The 22,711-nt window shown below is 46.9% G+C and overlaps 1 protein-coding gene across 8 annotated transcripts in view; it reads right to left on the bottom strand.

The window, feature by feature from the left end:
- LOC138297158 (tyrosine-protein phosphatase non-receptor type 9-like) overlaps positions 1–22,711 on the bottom strand; it is a 766,145-nt gene that overhangs the window by 92,488 nt on the left and 650,946 nt on the right. For all 8 annotated transcript variants that reach the window (XM_069236649.1, XM_069236659.1, XM_069236681.1 and 5 more), the window contains 2 exons: positions 21,014–21,092; positions 20,766–20,916 (listed from right to left, as the gene is read on the bottom strand). In XM_069236649.1, the coding sequence (XP_069092750.1) occupies positions 20,766–20,916; positions 21,014–21,092 (230 nt within the window). The remainder of the gene's footprint in view (positions 1–20,765; positions 20,917–21,013; positions 21,093–22,711) is intronic.

Below are 22,711 nucleotides of genomic sequence, written 5' to 3'. Positions count from 1 at the left end.
CAGTGTGGCTGCTGGCGGTTTTCCGGCGGAACGCTCCCAGCGGTCAGAATGCGCACAGCGGCATACCGCCGCGGTCGGCGGTCTTCACCGCGGCGGTAACTCAGCGGTCTTGCGAAAAGACCGCCAAGGTCAGAATGAGGGCCATTGTCTTTCACCTATGAGTTTTGGTTTGGAGTGCAGTGGAAGTATGCCAGGTGCCGCAGCAACCCTCCCAGGCCTGTTGCTGTAGGAGAGGGGACACAACAAGGCAGCCATCTTGGGAGTGTTTTTGCCTTATTCCGACAGACTGGCTGTGATATTATACACAGGAGTCCAGAGGGTGATGGGGAAGCGCTCTGTGCCTGTGACAGCGTTGGTGGGGGTATTCGAGATAGGGCCTCTTCAAACAGGAAGCAGTGATATTTGAGCACTGTTTTAGAATGTGCTATGGTAGGTGGCATCTGCAAGGTCACAGTAGCTGTGAGGGGACTGTCAAAGCCATGACACCAGTGAATTCTGAGAGGAAGTGATTGAGTGTGCTCAACTTTTATGAGCTATGATATGCTGTTCCTCTTACTGTGGCATCCTTGTGTTAGCTTCTTTGCGCTACAGGGTTAGGAAAATGGCTGCCTCGACTAAGTGAACTCTATTTAGAGAGGCCCATTTTACATGCAGATGCTGGGTGTTTTTTTGCTATCAAGCTTGAGGCCGTAAAGTGCTTGAGTCTGGAGTCACATCTCCTTTTCCACCATTTTGGAGACACCTTTCGCCATCTTCTTGCCTAGAACTAACCTATGTGCTTGGTTGGTGACCCTCCGGAGGTTATTAAGAGCATGTGCTATTGCCTAGTGTTAAGCGCTACTCAAGTCAGTTGGTAGATGCACCCACTGCAGAGGTCTTGAAAGAACGAGAATGTCAGTGATTACAATCCTGACATAGCTTTTGTACCTCTTCATCTCTGCAAGGTTGATGCAAATGAATTATAGCGACTTTATTAAGAATGGCACCTGCTTTGCAGCGTTATATGGGCTAACCTGTATTACCAAGCGCTATATATTAAATTTAAAAAAAAAAAAGTGAAAAAGTATTTCCAGACTGCCCCAACATGAACCAGACAAAGAACCCTAGGAGAGATGAAGTGGCCTAAGCGGTGGAGCTGTCGACTTTAGAGCTGGGGAACACAGTTCGAGTCTTGGCACCAGCTCAACATCCTGTGATTCAGGGCAATTCACTTAATCTCCCCTTGCCACCAAAAATGAATGTTTTCTTGTGTAATGTAACTGGTGCTGGTTCACAAAATAAAGTGCTCCAATACCTTTGTGTCGAGTTTGCGCAACAGAACTGCAAAAAATATAAATAAATAAAAAGACACCGCAGACACCCCAAAGAAACAGCAAGATGCCCGAAAAAACGGAAGAGGAAGAAACAACATATGGCCACACATCGTGAAGCAGCGAAGCAAAAGAGAAAAATAGTGCACTACACTAAGCTGCCTGGCTGATCATGCAATAATCCATATAATAGGGCCAGTTTCCAAAGCGGTAACAAACAAGCCTCAAGGCGGGACAAACGTAAAGCATTTACCAACAACATCAAGGGATTTTTGAAAGGCAGGCCCAGGAACCAATGAAAGTGATGGGCATGAGATGGGCATGGTTAAAACCCACAGAATAGACTACAACATGTCGAGAAGAGCAGAGCGTGCATACTGCTATGCTCAACCTAATGAACTAGGTTAAAACAAGTACATCCGGTAATTAAAAAAAAAAAAAAAAAAAAAAAAAAGAGAGAAGGTCTGACTTGGGCAAAGTGTTTATCAAAGAGCAATGGGACATTAAAACACTTTTAGTCTTTTATTAAAAAAAAAAGTACAAAACATAGTAAAGTGCAAAGCGTACTGGGCTGAATGGCTATCACTGCTACAAGGGGTGAAAGGGGCACCATATGAGTTTCCATGTTGGAAAGCTAGTAAATTATGTATTTAATTTATTCTATAGCGAAATAACAGGAACCAATGATAATCATGCAAGTTCTATAAAAAATGGTTCTATAAAAAATTATGGTCTGTAATAATAAATAGGCTTTGACAGACGACATGTCCTTAGCCAAGACATCCTCTCCCTAGCCGTCAAGGTGATAAAAGCTATTTTGGTTTAAGAGTAATCCTCCAAAATTAGGGACTCAGGATGATAGAAAAGTTCAGGACGACCCAGATTGACGAAACAGTCTTTAACATAACGAATCCAGTGAATGGGGGAAAGGGGGTGTGGCCAGTCAATGGCTGACTAGATATGGCTTGCTGCTGCTCCTGCCGCGAAGGGAATAATCTTTTAACATCCTGCATCTACAAGTCTGTGAGACTCCTAAAACGCATTGGTGCCTGCACCCCTACCTGGTTGGGGTGCAAAGAAACTCACCAAAGCCCACACATGCATCAACGGAGACAGATTGACCCAGACCCTGCAGCGAGGCACCCTTAGCAGCTAGGGTGGCCGGAGGGATTCAGAGGAAGTGATGGCAGCCCTTGCATGCAAGGTGGCAAGCAGGTTAGTCAGGGGTGGGTGGAGGGCCTGAATTGACTCGGAGCCGGATTTTCGAGCACTGTGGGCAAAGGGTAGTCGCCTGCTGAGGTCTGGGCCAGACTGGGCCATAGAATCCTCCTCATTAATATGGCGACCGCCCTGGGAAACTACTTCATCGAGTGATGGTGGCCTGAGTTTGTGACCTAGCTGCAGTCTGGGGAACAGAAGTGGCGACAAATCTCTGTGGCAGCCTAATGCTGTGCAGAGATTGGGAGCTCGTGGGCACCTGCTGCACGTTGCCCTGAAAAACTCGACAGGACTGGTTGCAGGGTCTCGCAACGGCGCTGAACATGGGGAAGTACATCTGCCAGTGCAGAGACCAGGCGAAGCATGGTGGTGATACAAAAGAGCCTGGCTGAGTATTGGTGGCAACAAGAAAAACGGGTCCTCACCTGCATCCTTTGCTGGAGGGGACAGTTAGCACTGTGACCTGAGTTGTGGCTGGGGCGGACTGGTGGTGGGCCCTGTGGATATCGGCAGAGGGAGGCCCTGCTGAGAACCGAGAACTTGCGCCTCTGGGACCCACTAACATTAGTGGCGCTGCAGACAGGAGACAAAAGAGATGTTTGGACCCCACAGGCCCAGACTGGGGAAGTATGTGGGCCACGGATACCCTGACTGCTGGAGAGAGACTGATGCAACTGCCACATAGTCTATCTGGAGATTGATGCTGTAGATCTGGATCGTGAGGGACCCCCGACCCCACTAGTGACAGCACCCATGCCAACTGAGTCCGATGTGCCCAACCTACCAGATGAGCACATCGAACTCAGAGAGCCAGGTAATTAAAGAGGGTATGTCTGGCACTACCTGCAAAGAATTGTCGCACAACTGTTAAGATGTTCAACTCTTGCAGTGAGTGGCGATTCCAACTTGTTAGAATGGAAAACGATAAAGGTGGTACAGACAAATAAGATTGACCAGTACACAGTACCAGACCCTGACCCACAGGGACCAATGCAGAATAAGCAACAACACCCAAAACCTGGAACACAGGCAATAGCCACAACCGAAATCCCAGCGGTAATACAGGGGATCTTCGGCTGTTCTGGAATTTAAGATGGACACTAGATCAATAGATGTTCATCACCTGTGCTTAGACTTCCATAAGGTGGCTCAGCGAGTGAGAGGAGTGGAGAACGGCATCACTACTCAAACAGGAAATCTACATGCTCCTGGCCACGGTGGCGGGCCTAAAGTGCAGTGCTGCCCAAATGGAGGACCACCTGGAGGATGCAGAGGGTTACTCTAGGCAAACAACTTACATCTCACTGGCTTTCTGGCATATCTCTTCCCGGAGGACTGGGTTGTAATACACTTAAACCCAAATGCCTCTCTAATTTGTTTCATGTTTAAACGTGCACACAGTGCCTTGGTGGCGGTGCCGCGGCCCGGAGCGCCTCCTCTGACCTTTACTGCTCGGTGCTTCAATTATAGAGATCGGGATGCGATCCTCCAGTATGTGCACACTCACAGCCCGCAGAGGTATGAAGAGAAACAATTTTTTTTTTCTCCAGATTATACCCCTAAAGTTCAGCAGCGCCGAAAAAAGTTATGCCAATTAACAAACAGCTACGAGACCATAACATTAAGTACAGTCTTATGTATTCAGCAAAGCTCAGAGTGCAATATAGTGGCAGAGTTAAATTCTTCGAATTGCCTCAGGAGGCGGTTGACTGGTTGGACTTTCTGGGCATCGGACGGGAGCGCTGACCCCCCCAGAGTGGAGATAATCAAGACGACAGGGACTGTGCCGGTCTGACAGAAATAAGGCAAAGTCGCAGAAGCCCCCTTAGACTCTTGAAAGGGCCGTGAGTGGATGCATCCTGGCCCAGATGGAATGTTGCAGAATGAAACTATTGATATGATGACCTAAAAATCCTTCTCCCAAGTCTGAGAAATGCCAGACACACTGAGTGACAGTAAGGAGCCAGATGAACAACTGAACTTAGACTGGCACTTATGGGTTTGTATAGGATGCCAGGTAAGGGACAAAAAGCCCAAGACTTGATTGCCTTACTTATTGTTTTGGCCCGTACACCGATGCGGGAGTAGGTGGGAAGCCTTTTCTCAAATGGTACTCCTCTCAGAAATCTTCATTGACGTTCTCTTTTGGCTTCACAGAAGGGAGACATCGAGGGCCCTGCCTCCTCTGGACTGCTGAGTACCTTCTTGGTCTTGTGATTCACAGGGGTCCTGGTGACTTAGGCAGTAACTACAACCACAGCTACCTTTAATTGGGGGTTAAACTAGGGTGGGATTCAGCCCTACTGGCCAAGGGTTGTGTCTTGGGGTTTCACTTGTTCTGTCCAAGGGAGGGAATGTTGGGGGACATGCTGCCACCAGTTGTGATGTTGGGCGGGGGGGGGGCTTCCATAGAATATTGGTGCAGTGAGAAGGCTACAGGCTGGGAAGCAGTGCAGGATTCGGTTAGTTACACTTATTGGCAGTATTACCTTCTAGATGAAACTGCCATGGGCATCAACTCCTTTGTTAGACTGCTTTCCCCACAGGCGGGTGAGAAAAGGAGTGTAGAGGAAGTATAGGGGAAGAGATGTCCATGCAAATGTAAGTATATATGTACAACTACATACAAGTGTAAGGAAAATGCCACAGGCATCCTTGGAGGAGGGAGGGCACATGTGAATCTACAGCACTAGATGCCTCAAATAGATGCTTACAGGGTAAGTAACACTATTCGTTCAATGGCATGCGTGGCTATAGATACACATGCTCTGCATAGACTTTAAAGTAGCCCCTCCATAAAGCGGTGGCTTGCCCGTGGGAGATGCAGTTGACTGGAAAAGTGTTCTTAGTACTACCTGGCTTATGTTGGCTTGCTTTCGTGTAAGTACATCTATACAATGGTGTTTTGTAAATGTATGGTGTAGACCATATAGCTGCCTTGGTAATGTCAGCTATGGGTATATTTCCAAGGAAAGCCATGAAGGCTCCCTTCTTCCTGATAGTGTGTGCTCTGGGATTAACAGGACGTTGTCTTGTTGCTTTAGCATAATACGTTTTAATACATTTTACAATCCATCTAGTTATGCTATTCTTTGATACTGCATTGCCTTTATGAGGTAGTGAAAAAGCAACAAAGAGATGTTTCTAACCTCTTTAGTTCTGACACTGTAGGACAGAAATGCACGTTTAACGTCCAGAGTTTGAAGGGCTCTTTCGTCAATTGAGTCCGGTTGTGGAAAGAAGACAGGCAATTCAATGGATTGATTAATATGGAATTGAGAGACCACTTTAGGGAGGAACTTTGGATTGGTGCAAAGAACTACCATGTCCCGATGTATTTGGAAGAGCAGTTCTTCTGAGAGATGTGACAGCGACTAATAAAGCCACTTTCCAGGAGAGATAATCAAGAGGATGTAGGAGGCTGGACTGGCTTGTAGTGAGTACCAAGGGGTACTTGCACCTTGCACCAGGCCCAGTTATCCCTTATTAGTGTATAGGGTGTCTAGCAGCTTAGGCTGATAGATAATGGTAGCTTAGCAGAGCAGCTTAGGCTGAACTAGGAGACGTGTGAAGCTACTACAGTACCACTTAGTGTCATATGCACAATATCATAAGAAAACACAATACACACTTATACTAAAAATAAAGGTACTTTATTTTTATGACAATATGCCAAAGTATCTTAGAGTGTACCCTCAGTGAGAGGATAGGAAATATACACAAGATATATATACACAATAGCAAAAATATGCAGTATAGTCTTAGAAAACAGTGCAAACAATGTATAGTTACAATAGGATGCAATGGGGAAACATAGGGATAGGGGCAACACAAACCATATACTCCAAAAGTGGAATGCGAACCACGAATGGACCCCAAACCTATGTGACCTTGTAGAGGGTCGCTGGGACTATTAGAAAATAGTGAGAGTTAGAAAAATAACCCTCCCCAAGACCCTGAAAAGTGAGTGCAAAGTGCACTAAAGTTCCCCTAAGGACAAAGAAGTCGTGTTAGAGGAATAATGCAGGAAAGACACAAACCAACAATGCAACAACGCTGGATTTCCAATCTGGGGTACCTGTGGAACAAGGGGACCAAGTCCAAAAGTCACAAGCAAGTCGGAGATGGGCAGATGCCCAGGAAATGCCAGCTGCGGGTGCAAAGAAGCTTCTACTGGACAGAAGAAGCTGCGGTTTCTGCAGGAACGCAAAGGGCTAGAGACTTCCCCTTTGGAGGACGGATCCCTCTCGCCTTGTAGAGTCGTGCAGAAGTGTTTTCCCGCCGAAAGAACGCCAACAAGCCTTGCTAGCTGCAAATCGTGCGGTTAGCGTTTTTGGACGCTGCTGTGGCCCAGGAGGGACCAGGAGGTCGCAAATTGGACCAGGAGGTAGAGGGGACGTCGAGCAAGACAAGGAGCCCTCTTAGCAGCAGGTAGCACCCGGAGAAGTGCCAGAAACAGGCACTACGAGGATGCGTGAAACGGTGCTCACCCGAAGTCGCACAAAGAAGTCCCACGTCGCCGAGAACAACTTAGGAGGTCGTGCAATGCAGGTTAGAGTGCCGTGGACCCAGGCTGGACTGTGCACAAAGGATTTCCGCCGGAAGTGCACGGAGGCCGGAGTAGCTGCAAAAGTCGCGGTTCCCAGCAATGCAGTCTAGCGAGGTGAGGCAAGGACTTACCTCCACCAAACTTGGACTGAAGAGTCACTGGACTGTGGGGGTCACTTGGACAGAGTTGCTGGATTCGAGGGACCTCGCTCGTCGTGCTGAGAGGAGACCCAAGGGACCGGTAATGCAGCTTTTTGGTGCCTGCGGTTGCAGGGGGAAGATTCCGTCGACCCACGGGAGATTTCTTCGGAGCTTCTAGTGCAGAGAGGAGGCAGACTACCCCCACAGCATGCACCACCAGGAAAACAGTCGTGAAGGCGGCAGGATCAGCGTTACAGAGTTGCAGTAGTCGTCTTAGCTACTATGTTGCAGTTTTGCAGGCTTCCAGCGCGGTCAGCAGTCGATTCCTTGGCAGAAGGTGAAGAGAGAGATGCAGAGGAACTCGGATGAGCTCTTGCATTCGTTATCTAAAGTTTCCCCAGAGACAGAGACCCTAAATAGCCAGAAAAGAGGGTTTGGCTACTTAGGAGAGAGGATAGGCTAGCAACACCTGAAGGAGCCTATCACAAGGAGTCTCTGACGTCACCTGGTGGCACTGGCCACTCAGAGCAGTCCAGTGTGCCAGCAGCACCTCTGTTTCCAAGATGGCAGAGGTCTGGAGCACACTGGAGGAGCTCTGGACACCTCCCAGGGGAGGTGCAGGTCAGGGGAGTGGTCACTCCCCTTTCCTTTGTCCAGTTTCGCGCCAGAGCAGGGCTAAGGGGTCCCCTGAACCGGTGTAGACTGGCTTATGCAGAATTGGGCACATCTGTGCCCAAGAAAGCATTTCCAGAGGCTGGGGGAGGCTACTCCTCCCCTGCCTTCACACCATTTTCCAAAGGGAGAGGGTGTCACACCCTCTCTCAGAGGAAGTTCTTTGTTCTGCCATCCTGGGCCAGGCCTGGCTGGACCCCAGGAGGGCAGATGCCTGTCTGAGGGGTTGGCAGCAGCAGCAGCTGCAGTGAAACCCCAGGAAGGGTAGTTTGGCAGTACCAGGGTCTGTGCTACAGACCACTGGGATCATGGGATTGTGCCAACTATGCCAGGATGGCATAGAGGGGGCAATTCCATGATCATAGACATGTTACATGGCCATATTCGGAGTTACCATTGTGAAGCTACATATAGGTAGTGACCTATATGTAGTGCACGCGTGTAATGGTGTCCCCGCACTCACAAAGTCAGGGAGATTGGCCCTGAACAATGTGGGGGCACCTTGGCTAGTGCCAGGGTGCCCTCACACTAAGTAACTTTGCACCTAACCTTTACCAGGTAAAGGTTAGACATATAGGTGACTTATAAGTTACTTAAGTGCAGTGTAAAATGGCTGTGAAATAACGTGGACGTTATTTCACTCAGGCTGCAGTGGCAGGCCTGTGTAAGAATTGTCAAAGCTCCCTATGGGTGGCAAAAGAAATGCTGCAGCCCATAGGGATCTCCTGGAACCCCAATACCCTGGGTACCTCAGTACCATATACTAGGGAATTATAAGGGTGTTCCAGTAAGCCAATGTAAATTGGTAAAAATGGTCACTAGCCTGTTAGTGACAATTTGGAAAGAAATGAGAGAGCATAACCACTGAGGTTCTGATTAGCAGAGCCTCAGTGAGACAGTTAGTCACTACACAGGTAACACATTCAGGCACACTTATGAGCACTGGGGCCCTGGGTTACCAGGGTCCCAGTGACACATACAACTAAAACAACATATATACAGTGAAAAATGGGGGTAACATGCCAGGCAAGATGGTACTTTCCTACAGAGGACATGAGTGAAGAGGTTCAAAGAGAGGACCCATAAGCCTGATAAGGACAATGTTTAGGCTCCAAGACACTGCAGTCTTGGTGAAATGACCCATTTAAGACCTTCTATGAATGCTTTGATTACTTGGATCCTAAAGAGGGATGCAGGTTGCCTGTTTTGTAAGCATACAGCTATAGCTGCGAGATTTAAGCGAATGGAGGTGTAAGCTAATGAAAATGTCACTTACCCAGTGTACATCTGTTCGTGGCATTAGTCGCTGCAGATTCACATGCTGTGCATAGTCCGCCGTCTGGTGTTGGGTCGGAGTGTTACAAGTTGTTTTTCTTCGAAGAAGTCTTTTCGAGTCACGAGACCGAGGGACTCCTCCTCCTTTGTTTCCATTGCGCATGGGCGTCGACTCCATCTTCGATTGTTTTCCCCGCAGAGGGTGAGGTAGGAGTTGTGTATGTTAGTAATAGTGCCCATGCAATGGAATGAATAAGTATGTACAAAATAAAGTTTAAGTAATATATTTACAAATGTACAAATGTTGAAGATTACTTCCAAACGGCTACAGGCTCCCGGGGAGGCGGGTGGGCGCATGTGAATCTGCAGCGACTAATGCCACGAACAGATGTACACTGGGTAAGTGACATTTTCAGTTCGGTGGCATGTGTAGCTGCAGATACACATGCTGTGCATAGACTAGTAAGCAGTTATCTCCCCAAAAGCGGTGGCTCAGCCTGTAGGAGTGGAAGTAGTTTGAAATAAAGTTCTTAGTACGGCTTGACCTACTGTGGCTTGTTGTGCGGATAGCACGTCTACACAGTAGTGCTTAGTAAATGTGTGAATTGTAGACCATGTGGCTGCCTTACATATTTCGTTCATTGGGATATTTCCTAGGAAGGCCATGGTAGCGCCTTTCTTTGTGGTTGAGTGTGCCTTTGGTGTAATGGGCAGCTCTCTCTTTGCTTTAAGGTAGCAGGTTTGGATACACTTAACTATCCATCTGGCTATACCCTGTTTTGATATTGGGTTTCCTGTATGAGGTTTTTGAAATGCAATAAACAGTTGTTTTGTTTTCCTAATTAGTTTTGTTCTGTCAATGTAGTACATTAGTGCTCTTCTGATGTCTAATGTATGTAGTGCCCTTTCAGCTACTGAGTCTGGCTGTGGAAAGAACACTGGTAGTTCTACTGTTTGATTTAAGTGGAACGGTGAAATAACTTTTGGTAAAAATTTAGGATTAGTTCTTAGAACTACCTTATTTTTGTGTATTTGAATAAAAGGTTCCTGTATAGTAAACGCTTGAATTTCGCTTACTCTTCTTAGAGATGTAATGGCAACGAGAAATGCAACCTTCCACGTTAAGAATTGCTTTTCGCAAGAATGCATGGGTTCGAAAGGTGGACCCATGAGTCTTGTTAAGACGATGTTGAGGTTCCATGAAGGAACAGGTGGTGTTCTTGGTGGTATAATTCTTTTTAGGCCTTCCATAAACGCTTTAATGACAGGTATCCTAAATAGTGAAGTTGAATGGGTAATCTGCAGGTATGCAGAAATTGCCGCGAGGTGTATCTTTATGGAAGAGAAGGCCAGATTTGATTTCTGCAAATGTAGTAAGTATCCTACTACATCCTTTGGAGATGCATGTAATGGTTGAACTTGATTACTATGGCAGTAGCAAACAAACCTTTTCCATTTACTTGCATAGCAGTGTCTAGTGGATGGCATTCTAGCCTGTTTTATGACCTCCATACATTCTTGGGTGAGGTTTAAATGTCCGAATTCTAGGATTTCAGGAGCCAGATTGCTAGATTCAGCGATGCTGGGTTTGGATGCCTGATCTGTTGTTTGTGTTGTGTTAGCAGATCTGGCCTGTTGGGTAGCTTGACATGGGGTACTACTGACATGTCTAGTAGTGTTGTGTACCAGGGTTGTCTTGCCCATGTTGGTGCTATTAGTATGAGTTTGAGTTTGTTTTGACTCAATTTGTTTACCAGATATGGAAGGAGAGGGAGAGGGGGAAAAGCGTATGCAAATATCCCTGACCAATTCATCCATAGAGCATTGCCTTGAGACTGCCTGTGTGGGTACCTGGATGCGAAGTTTTGGCATTTTGCGTTCTCCTTTGTTGCAAATAGGTCTATTTGAGGTGTTCCCCAAATGTGGAAGTAAGTGTTTAGAATTTGGGGGTGAATCTCCCATTCGTGGACTTGTTGGTGATCTCGAGAGAGGTTGTCTGCTAGTTGATTCTGGATCCCTGGAATAAACTGTGCTATTAGGCGAATGTGGTTGTGAATCGCCCATTGCCATATCTTTTGTGCCAGGAGGCACAGCTGTGTCGAGTGTGTTCCCCCCTGTTTGTTTAGATAATACATTGTTGTCATGTTGTCTGTTTTGACAAGAATGTATTTGTGGGTTATGATGGGTTGAAATGCTTTCAACGCTAAGAATACTGCTAACAATTCGAGGTGATTTATATGCAACTTTGTTTGATGTACGTCCCATTGTCCTTGGATGCTGTGTTGATTGAGGTGTGCTCCCCACCCTGTCATGGAAGCATCTGTTGTTATCACGTATTGTGGCACTGGGTTCTGGAAAGGCCGCCCTTTGTTTAAATTTATACTGTTCCACCATAGAAGCGAGATGTATGTTTGGCGGTCTATCAACACCAGATCTAGAAGGTGACCCTGTGCCTGTGACCATTGCGATGCTAGGCACTGTTGTAAGGGCCTCATGTGCAGTCTTGCGTTTGGGACAATGGCTATGCATGAAGACATCATGCCTAGGAGTTTTAATACCATATTTGCATGTATTTTTTGTGTCGGATACATGGCTTGTATAACCTTGTAAAAATGTTGAACCCTTTGTGGACTTGGAGTGGCTATCCCCTTTGTTGTGTTGATTGTCGCTCCTAAGTATTGCTGTGTTTTGCACGGCAGAATGTGTGATTTTGCATAGTTGATGGAGAAACCGAGTTTGTAGAGGGTTTGTATGACATACTTTGTGTGGTGTGAACACTTTGTTAGGGAGTTGGTTTTGATTAGCCAATCGTCTAGGTAGGGGAACACGTGTATTTGCTGCCTTCTGATATGTGCAGCTACTACTGCTAGGCATTTTGTAAATACTCTTGGTGCGGTTGTTATACCGAACGGCAACACTTTGAATTGGTAATGTATTCCCTTGAATACGAACCTTAGGTATTTCCTGTGCGAGGGATGTATCGGTATGTGGAAATACGCGTCCTTTAGATCTAAGGTTGTCATATAGTCTTGTTGTTTTAGCAGTGGTAATACGTCTTGTAGCGTGACCATGTGAAAGTGTTCCGATTTGATGTAGATGTTTAGTGTTCTGAGATCTAAGATTGGTCTCAGTGTTTTGTCTTTTTTTGGTATTAGAAAGTACAGTGAGTAAACTCCTGTGTTCCTTTGTGTACGTGGTACAAGTTCTATTGCGTCCTTTTGCAGTAATGCATGAACTTCTAATTCCAGAAGGTCTAAATGCTGTTTTGACATGTTTTGTGTTTTTGGTGGGACATTTGGAGGGATTTGGAGAAATTCTATGCAATAACCATGTTGGATAATTGCTAAGACCCAAGTGTCTGTTGTTATCTCCTCCCAAGCTTTGTAAAATTGGCTTAGTCTTCCCCCCACTGGTGTTGTGTGAAGGGGTTGAGTGACTTGTGAGTCACTGTTTGGTTGTAGGGGTTTTGGGATCTTGAAATTTTCCCCGGTTCCTAGGGAATTGTCCCCCTCTGTACTGGCCCCGAAAGCCTCCCCTTTGGTACTGTCCCTGGTAGGTAGACGGTGTTGATTGTGAGGTGCTGGCTTGTGTGGCTTGACCCCGAAACCCCCCTCTGAAGGGTGTTCTGCGAAATGTGCCAAAAGTGCCTCTGCCCTGCGGGGAATAGAGTGCGCCCATGGCCTTGGCTGTGTCAGTGTCCTTTTTCAATTTCTCAATTGCCGTGTCCACATCGGGTCCAAACAATTGTTGTTCGTTGAACAGCATATTGAGCACTGCCTGTTGGATCTCGGGTTTAAACCCGGATGTGCGCAACCATGCGTGCCTTCTTATGGTTACTGCGGTATTTATTGTTCTTGCAGCTGTATCCGCTGCATCCATAGAGGAGCGTATTTGGTTATTAGAGATATTTTGTCCCTCCTCAACTACTTGTTTTGCCCGTTTCTGTAATTCTTTGGGCAGATGCTTGATGAGATGCTGCATCTCATCCCAATGGGCTCTGTCATATCGCGCTAGGAGCGCCTGAGAGTTCGCGATGCGCCACTGGTTTGCAGCTTGTACAGCAACCCTTTTTCCAGCTGCGTCGAACTTGCGGCTCTCTTTGTCCGGAGGTGGGGCGTCGCCTGATGTGTGCGAGTTGGCTCTCTTGCGAGCTGCCCCTACTACAACTGAATCTGGTGGCAGTTGTGATGTGAGAAAAGCAGGGTCCGTGGGCGGTGCTTTATATTTTTTCTCCACCCGTGGAGTTATCGCTCTGCTTTTGACAGGTTCTTTAAAGATCTGTTTTGCGTGCCTTAGCATTCCCGGGAGCGTAGGCAGGCTTTGATAGGTGCTATGGGTGGAGGAGAGGGTGTTGAAAAGGAAGTCATCCTCGACAGGTTCTGAGTGTAACGACACGTTATGGAACTCTGCTGCCCTAGCTACCACCTGTGCATACGCTGTGCTGTCCTCAGGTGGTGAGGGCTTGGTAGGGTACGACTCAGGACTATTGTCTGATACTGGGGCGTCGTATAGGTCCCAAGCGTCCTGGTCATCTTGGCTCATGCTGGTATGAGCTGGTGAATGTGACGGAGTTTGTGCCGGTGATGTATGAGTTACAGGTGGAGGAGAGGGTGGTGGAGTTACTTTCTTCACCACTTTTGCTTGTGGTGTTTGTTCTTGTGTTTGGAACTCGAGTCTCCTTTTCCTCCTGATTGGGGGAAGAGTGCTGATCTTCCCTGTCCCACTCTGTATGAAGATCCGCTTCTGGGTGTGGTCTACGTCAGTGGTTTGTAACTCTTCTTCAAATCTGTGTTTGCGCATTTGAGAGGACAGTGATTGTTCCTCTGAATACGAGCTGGCAGTCGGTTCGGTTGCTGGGCGTTTTGGCACCGAAACTGTGTCTTTGCTTGTTTTCGGCTCCGAGGAGAATTTTCTCTTTTTTGTAGTCGAGCCTTCTCGGCGTCGATCATCCTCGGTGCCGCTGTCTCTGCGACGAGCAGCTTCGGTTCCGCTGTCTCAGCGTCGACCCTTTTCGGCCCCGAGATTGCTGCGTGCATGTGTCTCGACCCGAGTCGGACGATCTCGGCACCGGTTCGCCCTTTTTCGGTGCCGATGGACGGTCACATATTTTATGGGTTGAGCCATGGCCTGTTGTCAGTGGCGTCCCCTGGGCCTTGTCTGTTTTCCCGTGTGGTGCTTGTTTCGACGTCTTATTCACGGTTTCTTCGACGTCGAATTCCTCTGAGTCTGATTCATGGATGGAGAAGGCTTCCTCTTCTTCTCCTTGTTCCTCGAACCCTCGTTGTCCTGTCGGCGTGGACGCCATTTGCAACCTTCTGGCTCTTCGGTCACGGAGCGTCTTTCGGGACCGAAACGCACGACAGGCCTCACACGTTTCTTCCTTGTGCTCGGGCGACAGGCACAAGTTACAGACCAAATGTTGGTCTGTATATGGGTATTTGCTGTGGCATTTAGGACAGAATCGGAACGGGGTCCGTTCCATCGGTGTCGATGTTACACGCGGTCGGGCCGACCAGGCCCAGACGGGGGGTCGAAGTTACCCCGAAGGGCTACCGGAGCTCTTCACGATTCGGTGTCGATTCTATCTAACCCGATACCGAACGAAACAATACCGACGCAGTTTTCTGAAGTTTTGACTATCTTTCCGTCCCGAAACCCGGAGCGAAAAGGAACACGTCCGAACCAGATGGCGGAAAAAAAACAATCGAAGATGGAGTCGACGCCCATGCGCAATGGAAACAAAGGAGGAGGAGTCCCTCGGTCTCGTGACTCGAAAAGACTTCTTCGAAGAAAAACAACTTGTAACACTCCGACCCAACACCAGACGGCGGACTATGCACAGCATGTGTATCTGCAGCTACACATGCCACCGAACATTAGCTTTCTGTAGATGAAGCAAGTAGCAGACAATGTCTCGGACAGTAGCTTTCATGGGATTAATGTGTTTAGGTTGACAGCAGCAAACAAAGCATTTCCACTTTGCAGCATAACATGCTCTGGTAGTGGGTTTACAAGCTTCTCTGAGGATGTCCATGCTTAATGCAAGGAGGTCTGGGTAACCAAACTCTATGACCTCAGGAGCCATATCACATGGTTGAGTGATTTGTGGTCTGGATGCTTGACCTGACCTTGGCTTTGAGTAAGAAGATCTTCCTTGTTGGGAAGCTTCTCGTGGGGAACTACTGAGAGATCCAATCGTTTTGTGAACCAGGGCTGGCGTGCTCATGTGGGAGCTACAAGGATCATGTTGAGAGTCGATTGCCTGATCTATTGCACTAGAAATGGAATGAGAGGGAGAGGAGGAAAAGTGTAGGCAAATATCCGTACCCAATTCATCTAAAGAGCACTGCCCGTGGATAGGGGATGAGGGTACCTGGAGGTGAAGTTTTTGCATTTTGTGTTTTTTGCTGTGGTGAAAAGATCTATCTGAGGTGTGCCACTCTTTCGGAAGTATGTTTGAAGGACTTGGGGGGTGGGGGGAATGAATTCCTATTAGTGGACTTGTTGCTGTATGCTGCTGAGCATGTCTGCAAAGTTGCTGTCCAATCCTGGGAGATACTCTGCCACTAGGTGTATGTGATGTTTGAGAGCCCATTTCCACATTGTCTGAGAGCATTGGCATTGTGCCAACGTGCTGCTTTAATGAGCTAGATGCGTGGGTAAGGGAACAGGTTTATGTTTTGCCTCCTGAGATCTGCTGCCACTACTACAAAGCACTTTGTGAAGACCCTGGAAGCCATGGTGACCCTGAAGGGAAGAACTTTGAATTAATAGTGATTTCCCCTAATTACGAATCTGAGATATTTGCGGTGTGCAGAGTGGATAAGCATATAGAAGTTAGCGTCCTTGAGATCGAGGGCAGTCATGAAAACACCCTGTTGTAAGAGAGGAAGGACGTCTTGAAGACTGGCCATGTCAAAGTGTTCTAAAATAATATGTTGGTTTAAGGGCCATAGGTCCAGAATGGGCCTGAGTGTCCCATCTTCTCTGGGAATGAGGAAGTACAGAGAGTACACTCCTGTTCCTTGGTGATGTAGCGAAACTGGCTCGATTGCCCCTTTGAGAAGAAGGGATTGTACTTCTTGTTTGAGAAGAAGATATTCGAGAGATAGCCTGTGAGAGTGGGAGGAATGTTTGGAGGAGGGGTAATGTGCTCCAAACCTTAACCATGTTGGATAATGGAGAGGACCCACTGGTCCGATGTGATGTTAAACCATTGTGTATGGAAATCTTGAAGTCGACCCCCGCCAGGTGTGGAACGGGGGTGGAGTGGGGCTGGGGACCTAAGGAGTCACTGTTCAAAGGTTGATGTAGAGGTGCGGGTGGTGGCACTCTTACCTCTACCTCACATGATGTTACCTCTATAGGTGCCCCTATAGAAGCCAAATGAGTAGGAGCTTGAAGGCTGCCTGGTCTGACAGGTGTAGGCCTCTCAGGATGTTGGTTTGTAACCACTTCTGAATGTGGGGTGACAAAAAGTACCTGCTTGGGAAGGGGACTGTAAAGCACCCCTGGCCTTTGCGGTATCAGAATTTTTTTCAGCTTTTCAAGGGTGGAGTCCACTTGAAGGCCAAAAAGGTGCTCCGTATCAAAGAGTATGTTTAGCACTGTTTGTTGCACCTCAGGTTTAAAACCAGAGCATCAAAGCCAGGCAAGTCTCCTTACAAGGACGCTAGTGTTGATACCACGTACAGCGGTGTCCTCAGCATCAAGGGCACATCTAACAGTTGTTACTGATTCTTCTTCTGCGACAATCTGCTGTCCCCTTTAGCGGAGCTCTTCTGGGAGATATTGGAGGAGCAAACCCGTCTTATCCCAGTGAGCCTGATAATCTCTTACAAGTAGGGCTTGTGAGGTGGCGATGCGCCAGTGATTGGCAGCTTGGGCAGTCATCCTCTTACCCGCAGCGTCTATCTTTTTACTCTCTTTGTGTAGGGAAGGAGAGTCCCCTGTGGCCTGACTATTGGTTCGTCTACGTGTGGCAGTTAGCTACAATGGAACCTGGGGAGACGTTGGACTTTATGTATGGTGGATCAGAAGGAGCAGGTTTGTATTTTTTGTCAACTCTAGTGGTGATAACCCTAGAGTGAACTGGTTCCTTAAAGATTTTGTCTGCATGACGAAGCATGCCAGGGAGCAGGGGGAGGAACTGGATATCCCTATGTGTGGGTGTTAGTGTATCAGATAGAAAGTCCTGTTCAATTGGGTACCTGTGAAGCTCGACATTGTGAAAAGCGGCTGCTCGGGCTGTCATCTGCTGACAGGATGTAGCATACGCTGGTGGTGAGGGTCGTGCGGGTTATAGATCTGGGTCTGTTGATAACATAGGATCAGGGTCACATGTATCCTAAGGACCTGGGTCCTGTTCTGTCCCACCTAAATAACCCCCCTTGAATAGCGGGAATCCTGTGGTGTAAAATCTACTGCAATAGGAGAGGCAGGCGAATGAGGGGAAAGGGTGTGCAAGAGAAGCATGTGGTGAAGTTGAAGGAGGAGGAGGAAGAAAAGGCTTGTGTATACTTGCAGCCTTATCCGTGGCCGTCTATGGAGGAGGGGACGTGTCCAGGGCCTCCTGAAAAATGAGTTCGCGTTTAAAAGTAATAGGGGGAGAAGCAATGATGCACCCTGTACCCTCCTGGATATGGAGGCCGTGCTAACAAGCATCCATGGTCTCCAAAATTGGTTCAGCAGGGGAAGGTGTGGCTGAGGATTGGCCAGAGTCTTTCGGCTCCAAAGAGATAGAGTCCCTGGATTTTGAGACCAAAGCTTTTGGTTGGTGCCCTTTTGTCAGAGTAGAGACCAGTGTAGAAGCTGGCCCCGGAGCCAAAGTTGTTGGTGCCGAGGTTCAGATGGAAATGGCCACGACGTCTCGGATCGAAGAGGAGGAGGTCGATGCTGAAGACGGTGTCTTGGCAGGTTTCAGTGCTGAGCTGGAAGGAATGGCATCAGAGCCTGGTTTTCAGAGCCAGCCATGGCCTGTTGGCAGTGGCGGTCAGGAGACCTTAGTAACAGGCTTTTTGGATGTCTTGGCGGTGGCAGGATGGGCCACTGTACTCACAGGTTACGCCAATGTCACCTTGTGTCTTTCATTATCCGACTGGATGTCAGAGTTGGAGCCCTGGATGGAAAATGCCTCCTACTGTTCTGGTTCCTCCTGGGCGTGCTCCTCCCAGAAGATGTCCAGAGTGTCTTCCGGGGTCTCCGGTCTTGAAGTGTCTTTGTCGACCGGAAGGATCTGCAGGCGTCACAGGTGGCTTGTTGATGGTCAGGGAGAGGCACAGGTTACACACCAGGTGTTGGTAGGTGTGCATGAACTCGGAGTGGCACAGAGGACAGAGTCGAAATGGCGTTTGTTCCATCAGCACGGAATACTGGTCAGTGCCACGGGACAAAGACACCCTAGGAGGATGTTCGGTCGGATTTCGGACCTACGGAGTGAGACGAGCACAAGAGTAGAAAAACGCGATCAACGTCCATGGTCAATATCAGCGAGCAGGAGAAGTCACTCGATCCAGTGGCTCAAAAATGCTTCTTCGAAAAAAAAAAAAACTTTCAAAACTACAAACCCAAACACTAGATTGCAGGAGCATGCAAGGCATGTGTATTTACAGCCACACCTGCCATCGAACCTACCTTTTTTGGACCACATGAAGGCTCATCATTACTGTTTTTACATTGCTGCATTGTACAGATGTCTCTAAACCAAGTTAATTTGTTTTCTATTCCACTTGATACACCACCCATGCATTCCCACATGCTTTTTAACATGAATTTAACAAGATGTTTGGGCCATATATGATAGCAGTTTATATAACTGGAATGCAGGCCCGAGCGATTGCCTGTGATTAATTCAAGCATCGATCATATTGTTTTTTTTTGCATTTGCTGCCCAAAGTGCATCTGGTATGCCCAGACATGGGCCTCGAGCAAACTGTGTCACTCGAACTATCTATACCTGGCTGAACAGCCTTAACTAGGCCGAAACTGGTTGTAGGTTGCTTGTGTTCTGGTTCAGGGAGGGTCTGGCCTGGCAGTTCAGGCTGGACTGTTCCATGAGGAGCAGGGTCAAGACTGATTTTCATATGGCTGGGTCCAAACTAGGATGTCATGGTGGGCAAATAATGATGGATTGGGATGCGGCCCTAAGCGAGTGCCAGTGGCTGAGATCAATTCAAGCATTCCATCCATCATCTTTTTGTTTTTGCAATTCTTTTAGGAAACAGAGGATTTCTCCTTCCAAATAGCACTTTTTGTGTTTCTGTGGCAAGATCGTTTGGAAGCTCATTATCTTTCAGGTAACCTCCCTGGGGTAGGGTGGAGGGGGTGGTGGGGGGTGGGGATAGTAATGCTTAGCTATGTAATTTCGGGCTTAGAACAAGAACAGCCTGGCCTCCTGCTGCCTGATGGCTTTTGGGTACACCACATGCCCACGTGGCTGTAATGAGGAAAACTTCTGATTCTAAGCTCTAAATATTTATAAGGCAACACGTAACAACCTGTGTTGAAAAGTGGAGAAATGTATTTCCTAAACACGGTGAGAAAACTTGATCGTATGGGTGAGGCACTAAAAAACACAAACTGGTGCCTGCACATTGGATGGCACCAAACCTACAAAAATGAGATAACATTTGGTGGTTGGAGTTATTGTTGAAGCCAAATGGTGAATCTGGTGAAGCTTTATAACTACTGTCCAGTAAAAAATAGCTAGAGGATCCTGTGTGGTGCCTGAAGGATATTCACAGGGTGAGGTAGATGTGGGAAGAAGTATCCATCAGAACCATATGCATTCATCCTTCTATGCTATTGGAGTTATGTGACCCGTTTGGTGATAGTGGAAGTCCCCCAAGACTCAGTAAGTTTTGAAGACAGTTGATTAAATTGCACTAACTGCTGACAATGCACACAATTTTGCACCATTCATAACGTTATGGGTGAAAAAATTGACACAGAAAGAGAGACGTTCCTCTGGGTACAGCAATGGTGCAGAGAAAAGGCTACGAATGAAAAAAAAGGAAGTGCAGTGAAAAGATGAACGCAAATACACTGCAAAAACCTTGTTATGAATTCAAATTTACTTCCCATTTGTTAGGCCTGTACACATACTTCAATGTTTGCTGTATACTGGAAACGATTTTTATAGTGTGGTGAAAATACCAGGTTTTCCATTACTTTTGTTCAATTTTGCATTGAATGTTACCGAAATACTGGTTTTAAAAAAAGAGCAAACACTGCATTCGACAGAGTTCAAGAAACATTTCTGTCCTAGTTCAAGATCACAGAAAAAAAACATTCGTAAGTGCGCATAAATGTACAACAATAGTCACAGGAAACATTAGAAAGAAAAACAGTCAGAGTATGTAAGACTTTGTTGGCTCATCCTATCTTAAAACTTTCCACTGTCTTAATCTCTGTCACAATGAGCAGTGATGTGGGATATAAGATTCTGAAATGCAGGGAACTAAACACTGCCAGTACATTTTCTCGTACAGGACCACTGACTCTGAGGAGTGTGTATTATAACACAGCAGTTGACACATAAGAACAATCAACATTGACAACAGTTAAACGGCGCAAAAGACCACTCTAACAAATATTTCTTACTTGTTTACTGTACAAGTCCAAGTGAGTAAGCTTGAAATCTTGAAAAAGTTCTATATGAATGTTTCTAACAATAAAGTGCCCAAAATCTTCACTTTTTCCAGCGTCAAGTGGCCAGTACTGCCCACACTTTATCCTACCTCTTTCTACAACTCTGAAGGAAAGAAAAACAAAATCAGCGTTTTGCTATAGTTGTTATAGTCACCAGCAGGAGATATGATGGATGTTAAGTGCAATACTGATTTGCTTACCTTGTTGTCATTACAATAACTAGAACGTTTTGTTCCCACACCATTCGCCAGAAATCATCAAACGTCTTTGGTAAGGGTCCTGGAGAAAAATATCAATTTACAATCACCATTCTGTGTTTCCAATAACACTTGAGGTGTCAGTCAAGACATGCACAACAGTGGAAACATTTGGTATGTTATTACTTGGACCCAAAAGCAAAAATGATGAACTATTGTCCTAGTACTGAATAATACTAAGTAGAAAACGGTGCGTAATGACTAAGTAGTAGACAGAAATATGAAGTTTACGCAGAGACCAGGATTATTTTCCGCTATATACAAGGGTTGGTGGGAAGGAAGCTCCGCATCTGACCATGAAGTGCCCTTCCTGGTCCATGGACAGTAGAATGGCACACAAAGTGCAGTAGAGTAATTTGGAGACCAAAGTACAGGGGCAGCATTCTCGTGAAACTATGTGATAAGGGAAACAAAGTGAGGAACTGAGTTTAACAGTTACAGTGTAACAAAAAAAAAGCAGAAAGCCCACATCTACTAAGAATGAATGAGTCGGAAAAGCACCACCATATGCATAAAAGATGACTGCCTGAAGAATGAACAAGAACCCTGGAACTTGATGTTCTAGGAGCCTTATAGGAAGAGAAGAAAGCTGTCAGACCGTACAAAACGAAGGGTACCGTGGAGCCTTCCCACATCGTTTACTGAGTGAGGAGCTTCCCAATAAACTTTCTCCTACTCATATTCTTATTATCATCATCTGAGCAAGCAGTATAGTGGGCATTCAGTAACTGTGGAAAGGGAGCATTCAGATTTGGACAATACTGATTTCTGGGTCAGGAAGCAAACCAAATTCCAAGGCAAAGCAAGGTTCAACAGTACGTAACAAAGCATATTTAAAAACATCTCCATCTAGGTAGCTGTGTCGAATGAAATCCTGAGGTGATGAATAACCAGTAAAACAAACAACCACTGGTAAAGCCAAAAGGTCTCACCTATCCAAGAGCTATTGGCTTTGCCGATGTGTTTTAACCATGTTGTACATCATCGTGGCTGCTGTTCAGCATGGCTGAAAGTTAGTGATGTAGAGGAGAGTGGCGTGGAGTGTGGTAGAATGGAATGGCAAAGAATAGAGTGTTGTGTATTGGAGTGGCAAAGTGTGGAGTTGTGTACAGTGACATACACTGCAGTGGCAGAGTCGAGTGGACTGATGCAGACTGCATTAGTGTACAGTGTTGCAGAGCAAAGTGGCGTAGAGTGCAGTTACACTGAATTCAGCGGTGTACAATGCAGTGGCATAGAATGCAGATGCGTGGATTAGAGCGGTGCACAGTAGAGTGCAGTCATGTAATCGTGCAGAGGAGTGGTGCTGCCTGGAGTGGCGTAGAGTTGAGTGATGCAGAGGGAAGAGGCGTAGAATTGAGTCGAGTGGCATAAAGTGCAGTAGCAGAGTGCAGAGTAGAGTCAAGTGGCATTGAGGAAAGTGGCGTAGAGTGGTGCAGAGCAGAGTAGCATAGCGTGGTGCAGAGTAGAGTATCGTTCCAGAGTGGAGTGGCACAGAGTGCAGTGGAGTAGAGTAGAGTGGCAGAGAGGTCAGCAGCAGAAATTGGAGTAGTGCAGAGTAGAGTGGAGGAGAAGCCAGTGAGGAGAGTGCAGTGTTGCAGAGTACAGTGTCAGAGTGCAGTGGTGTAGAGAGACGTGGAG

The sequence above is a fragment of the Pleurodeles waltl genome, chromosome 1_2 (assembly GCF_031143425.1).
Source record: "Pleurodeles waltl isolate 20211129_DDA chromosome 1_2, aPleWal1.hap1.20221129, whole genome shotgun sequence".
Taxonomy (NCBI): domain Eukaryota; kingdom Metazoa; phylum Chordata; class Amphibia; order Caudata; family Salamandridae; genus Pleurodeles; species Pleurodeles waltl.
Note: the sequence above shows the minus strand (reverse complement) of the source record. Positions and strands in the feature narration are given on the sequence as shown.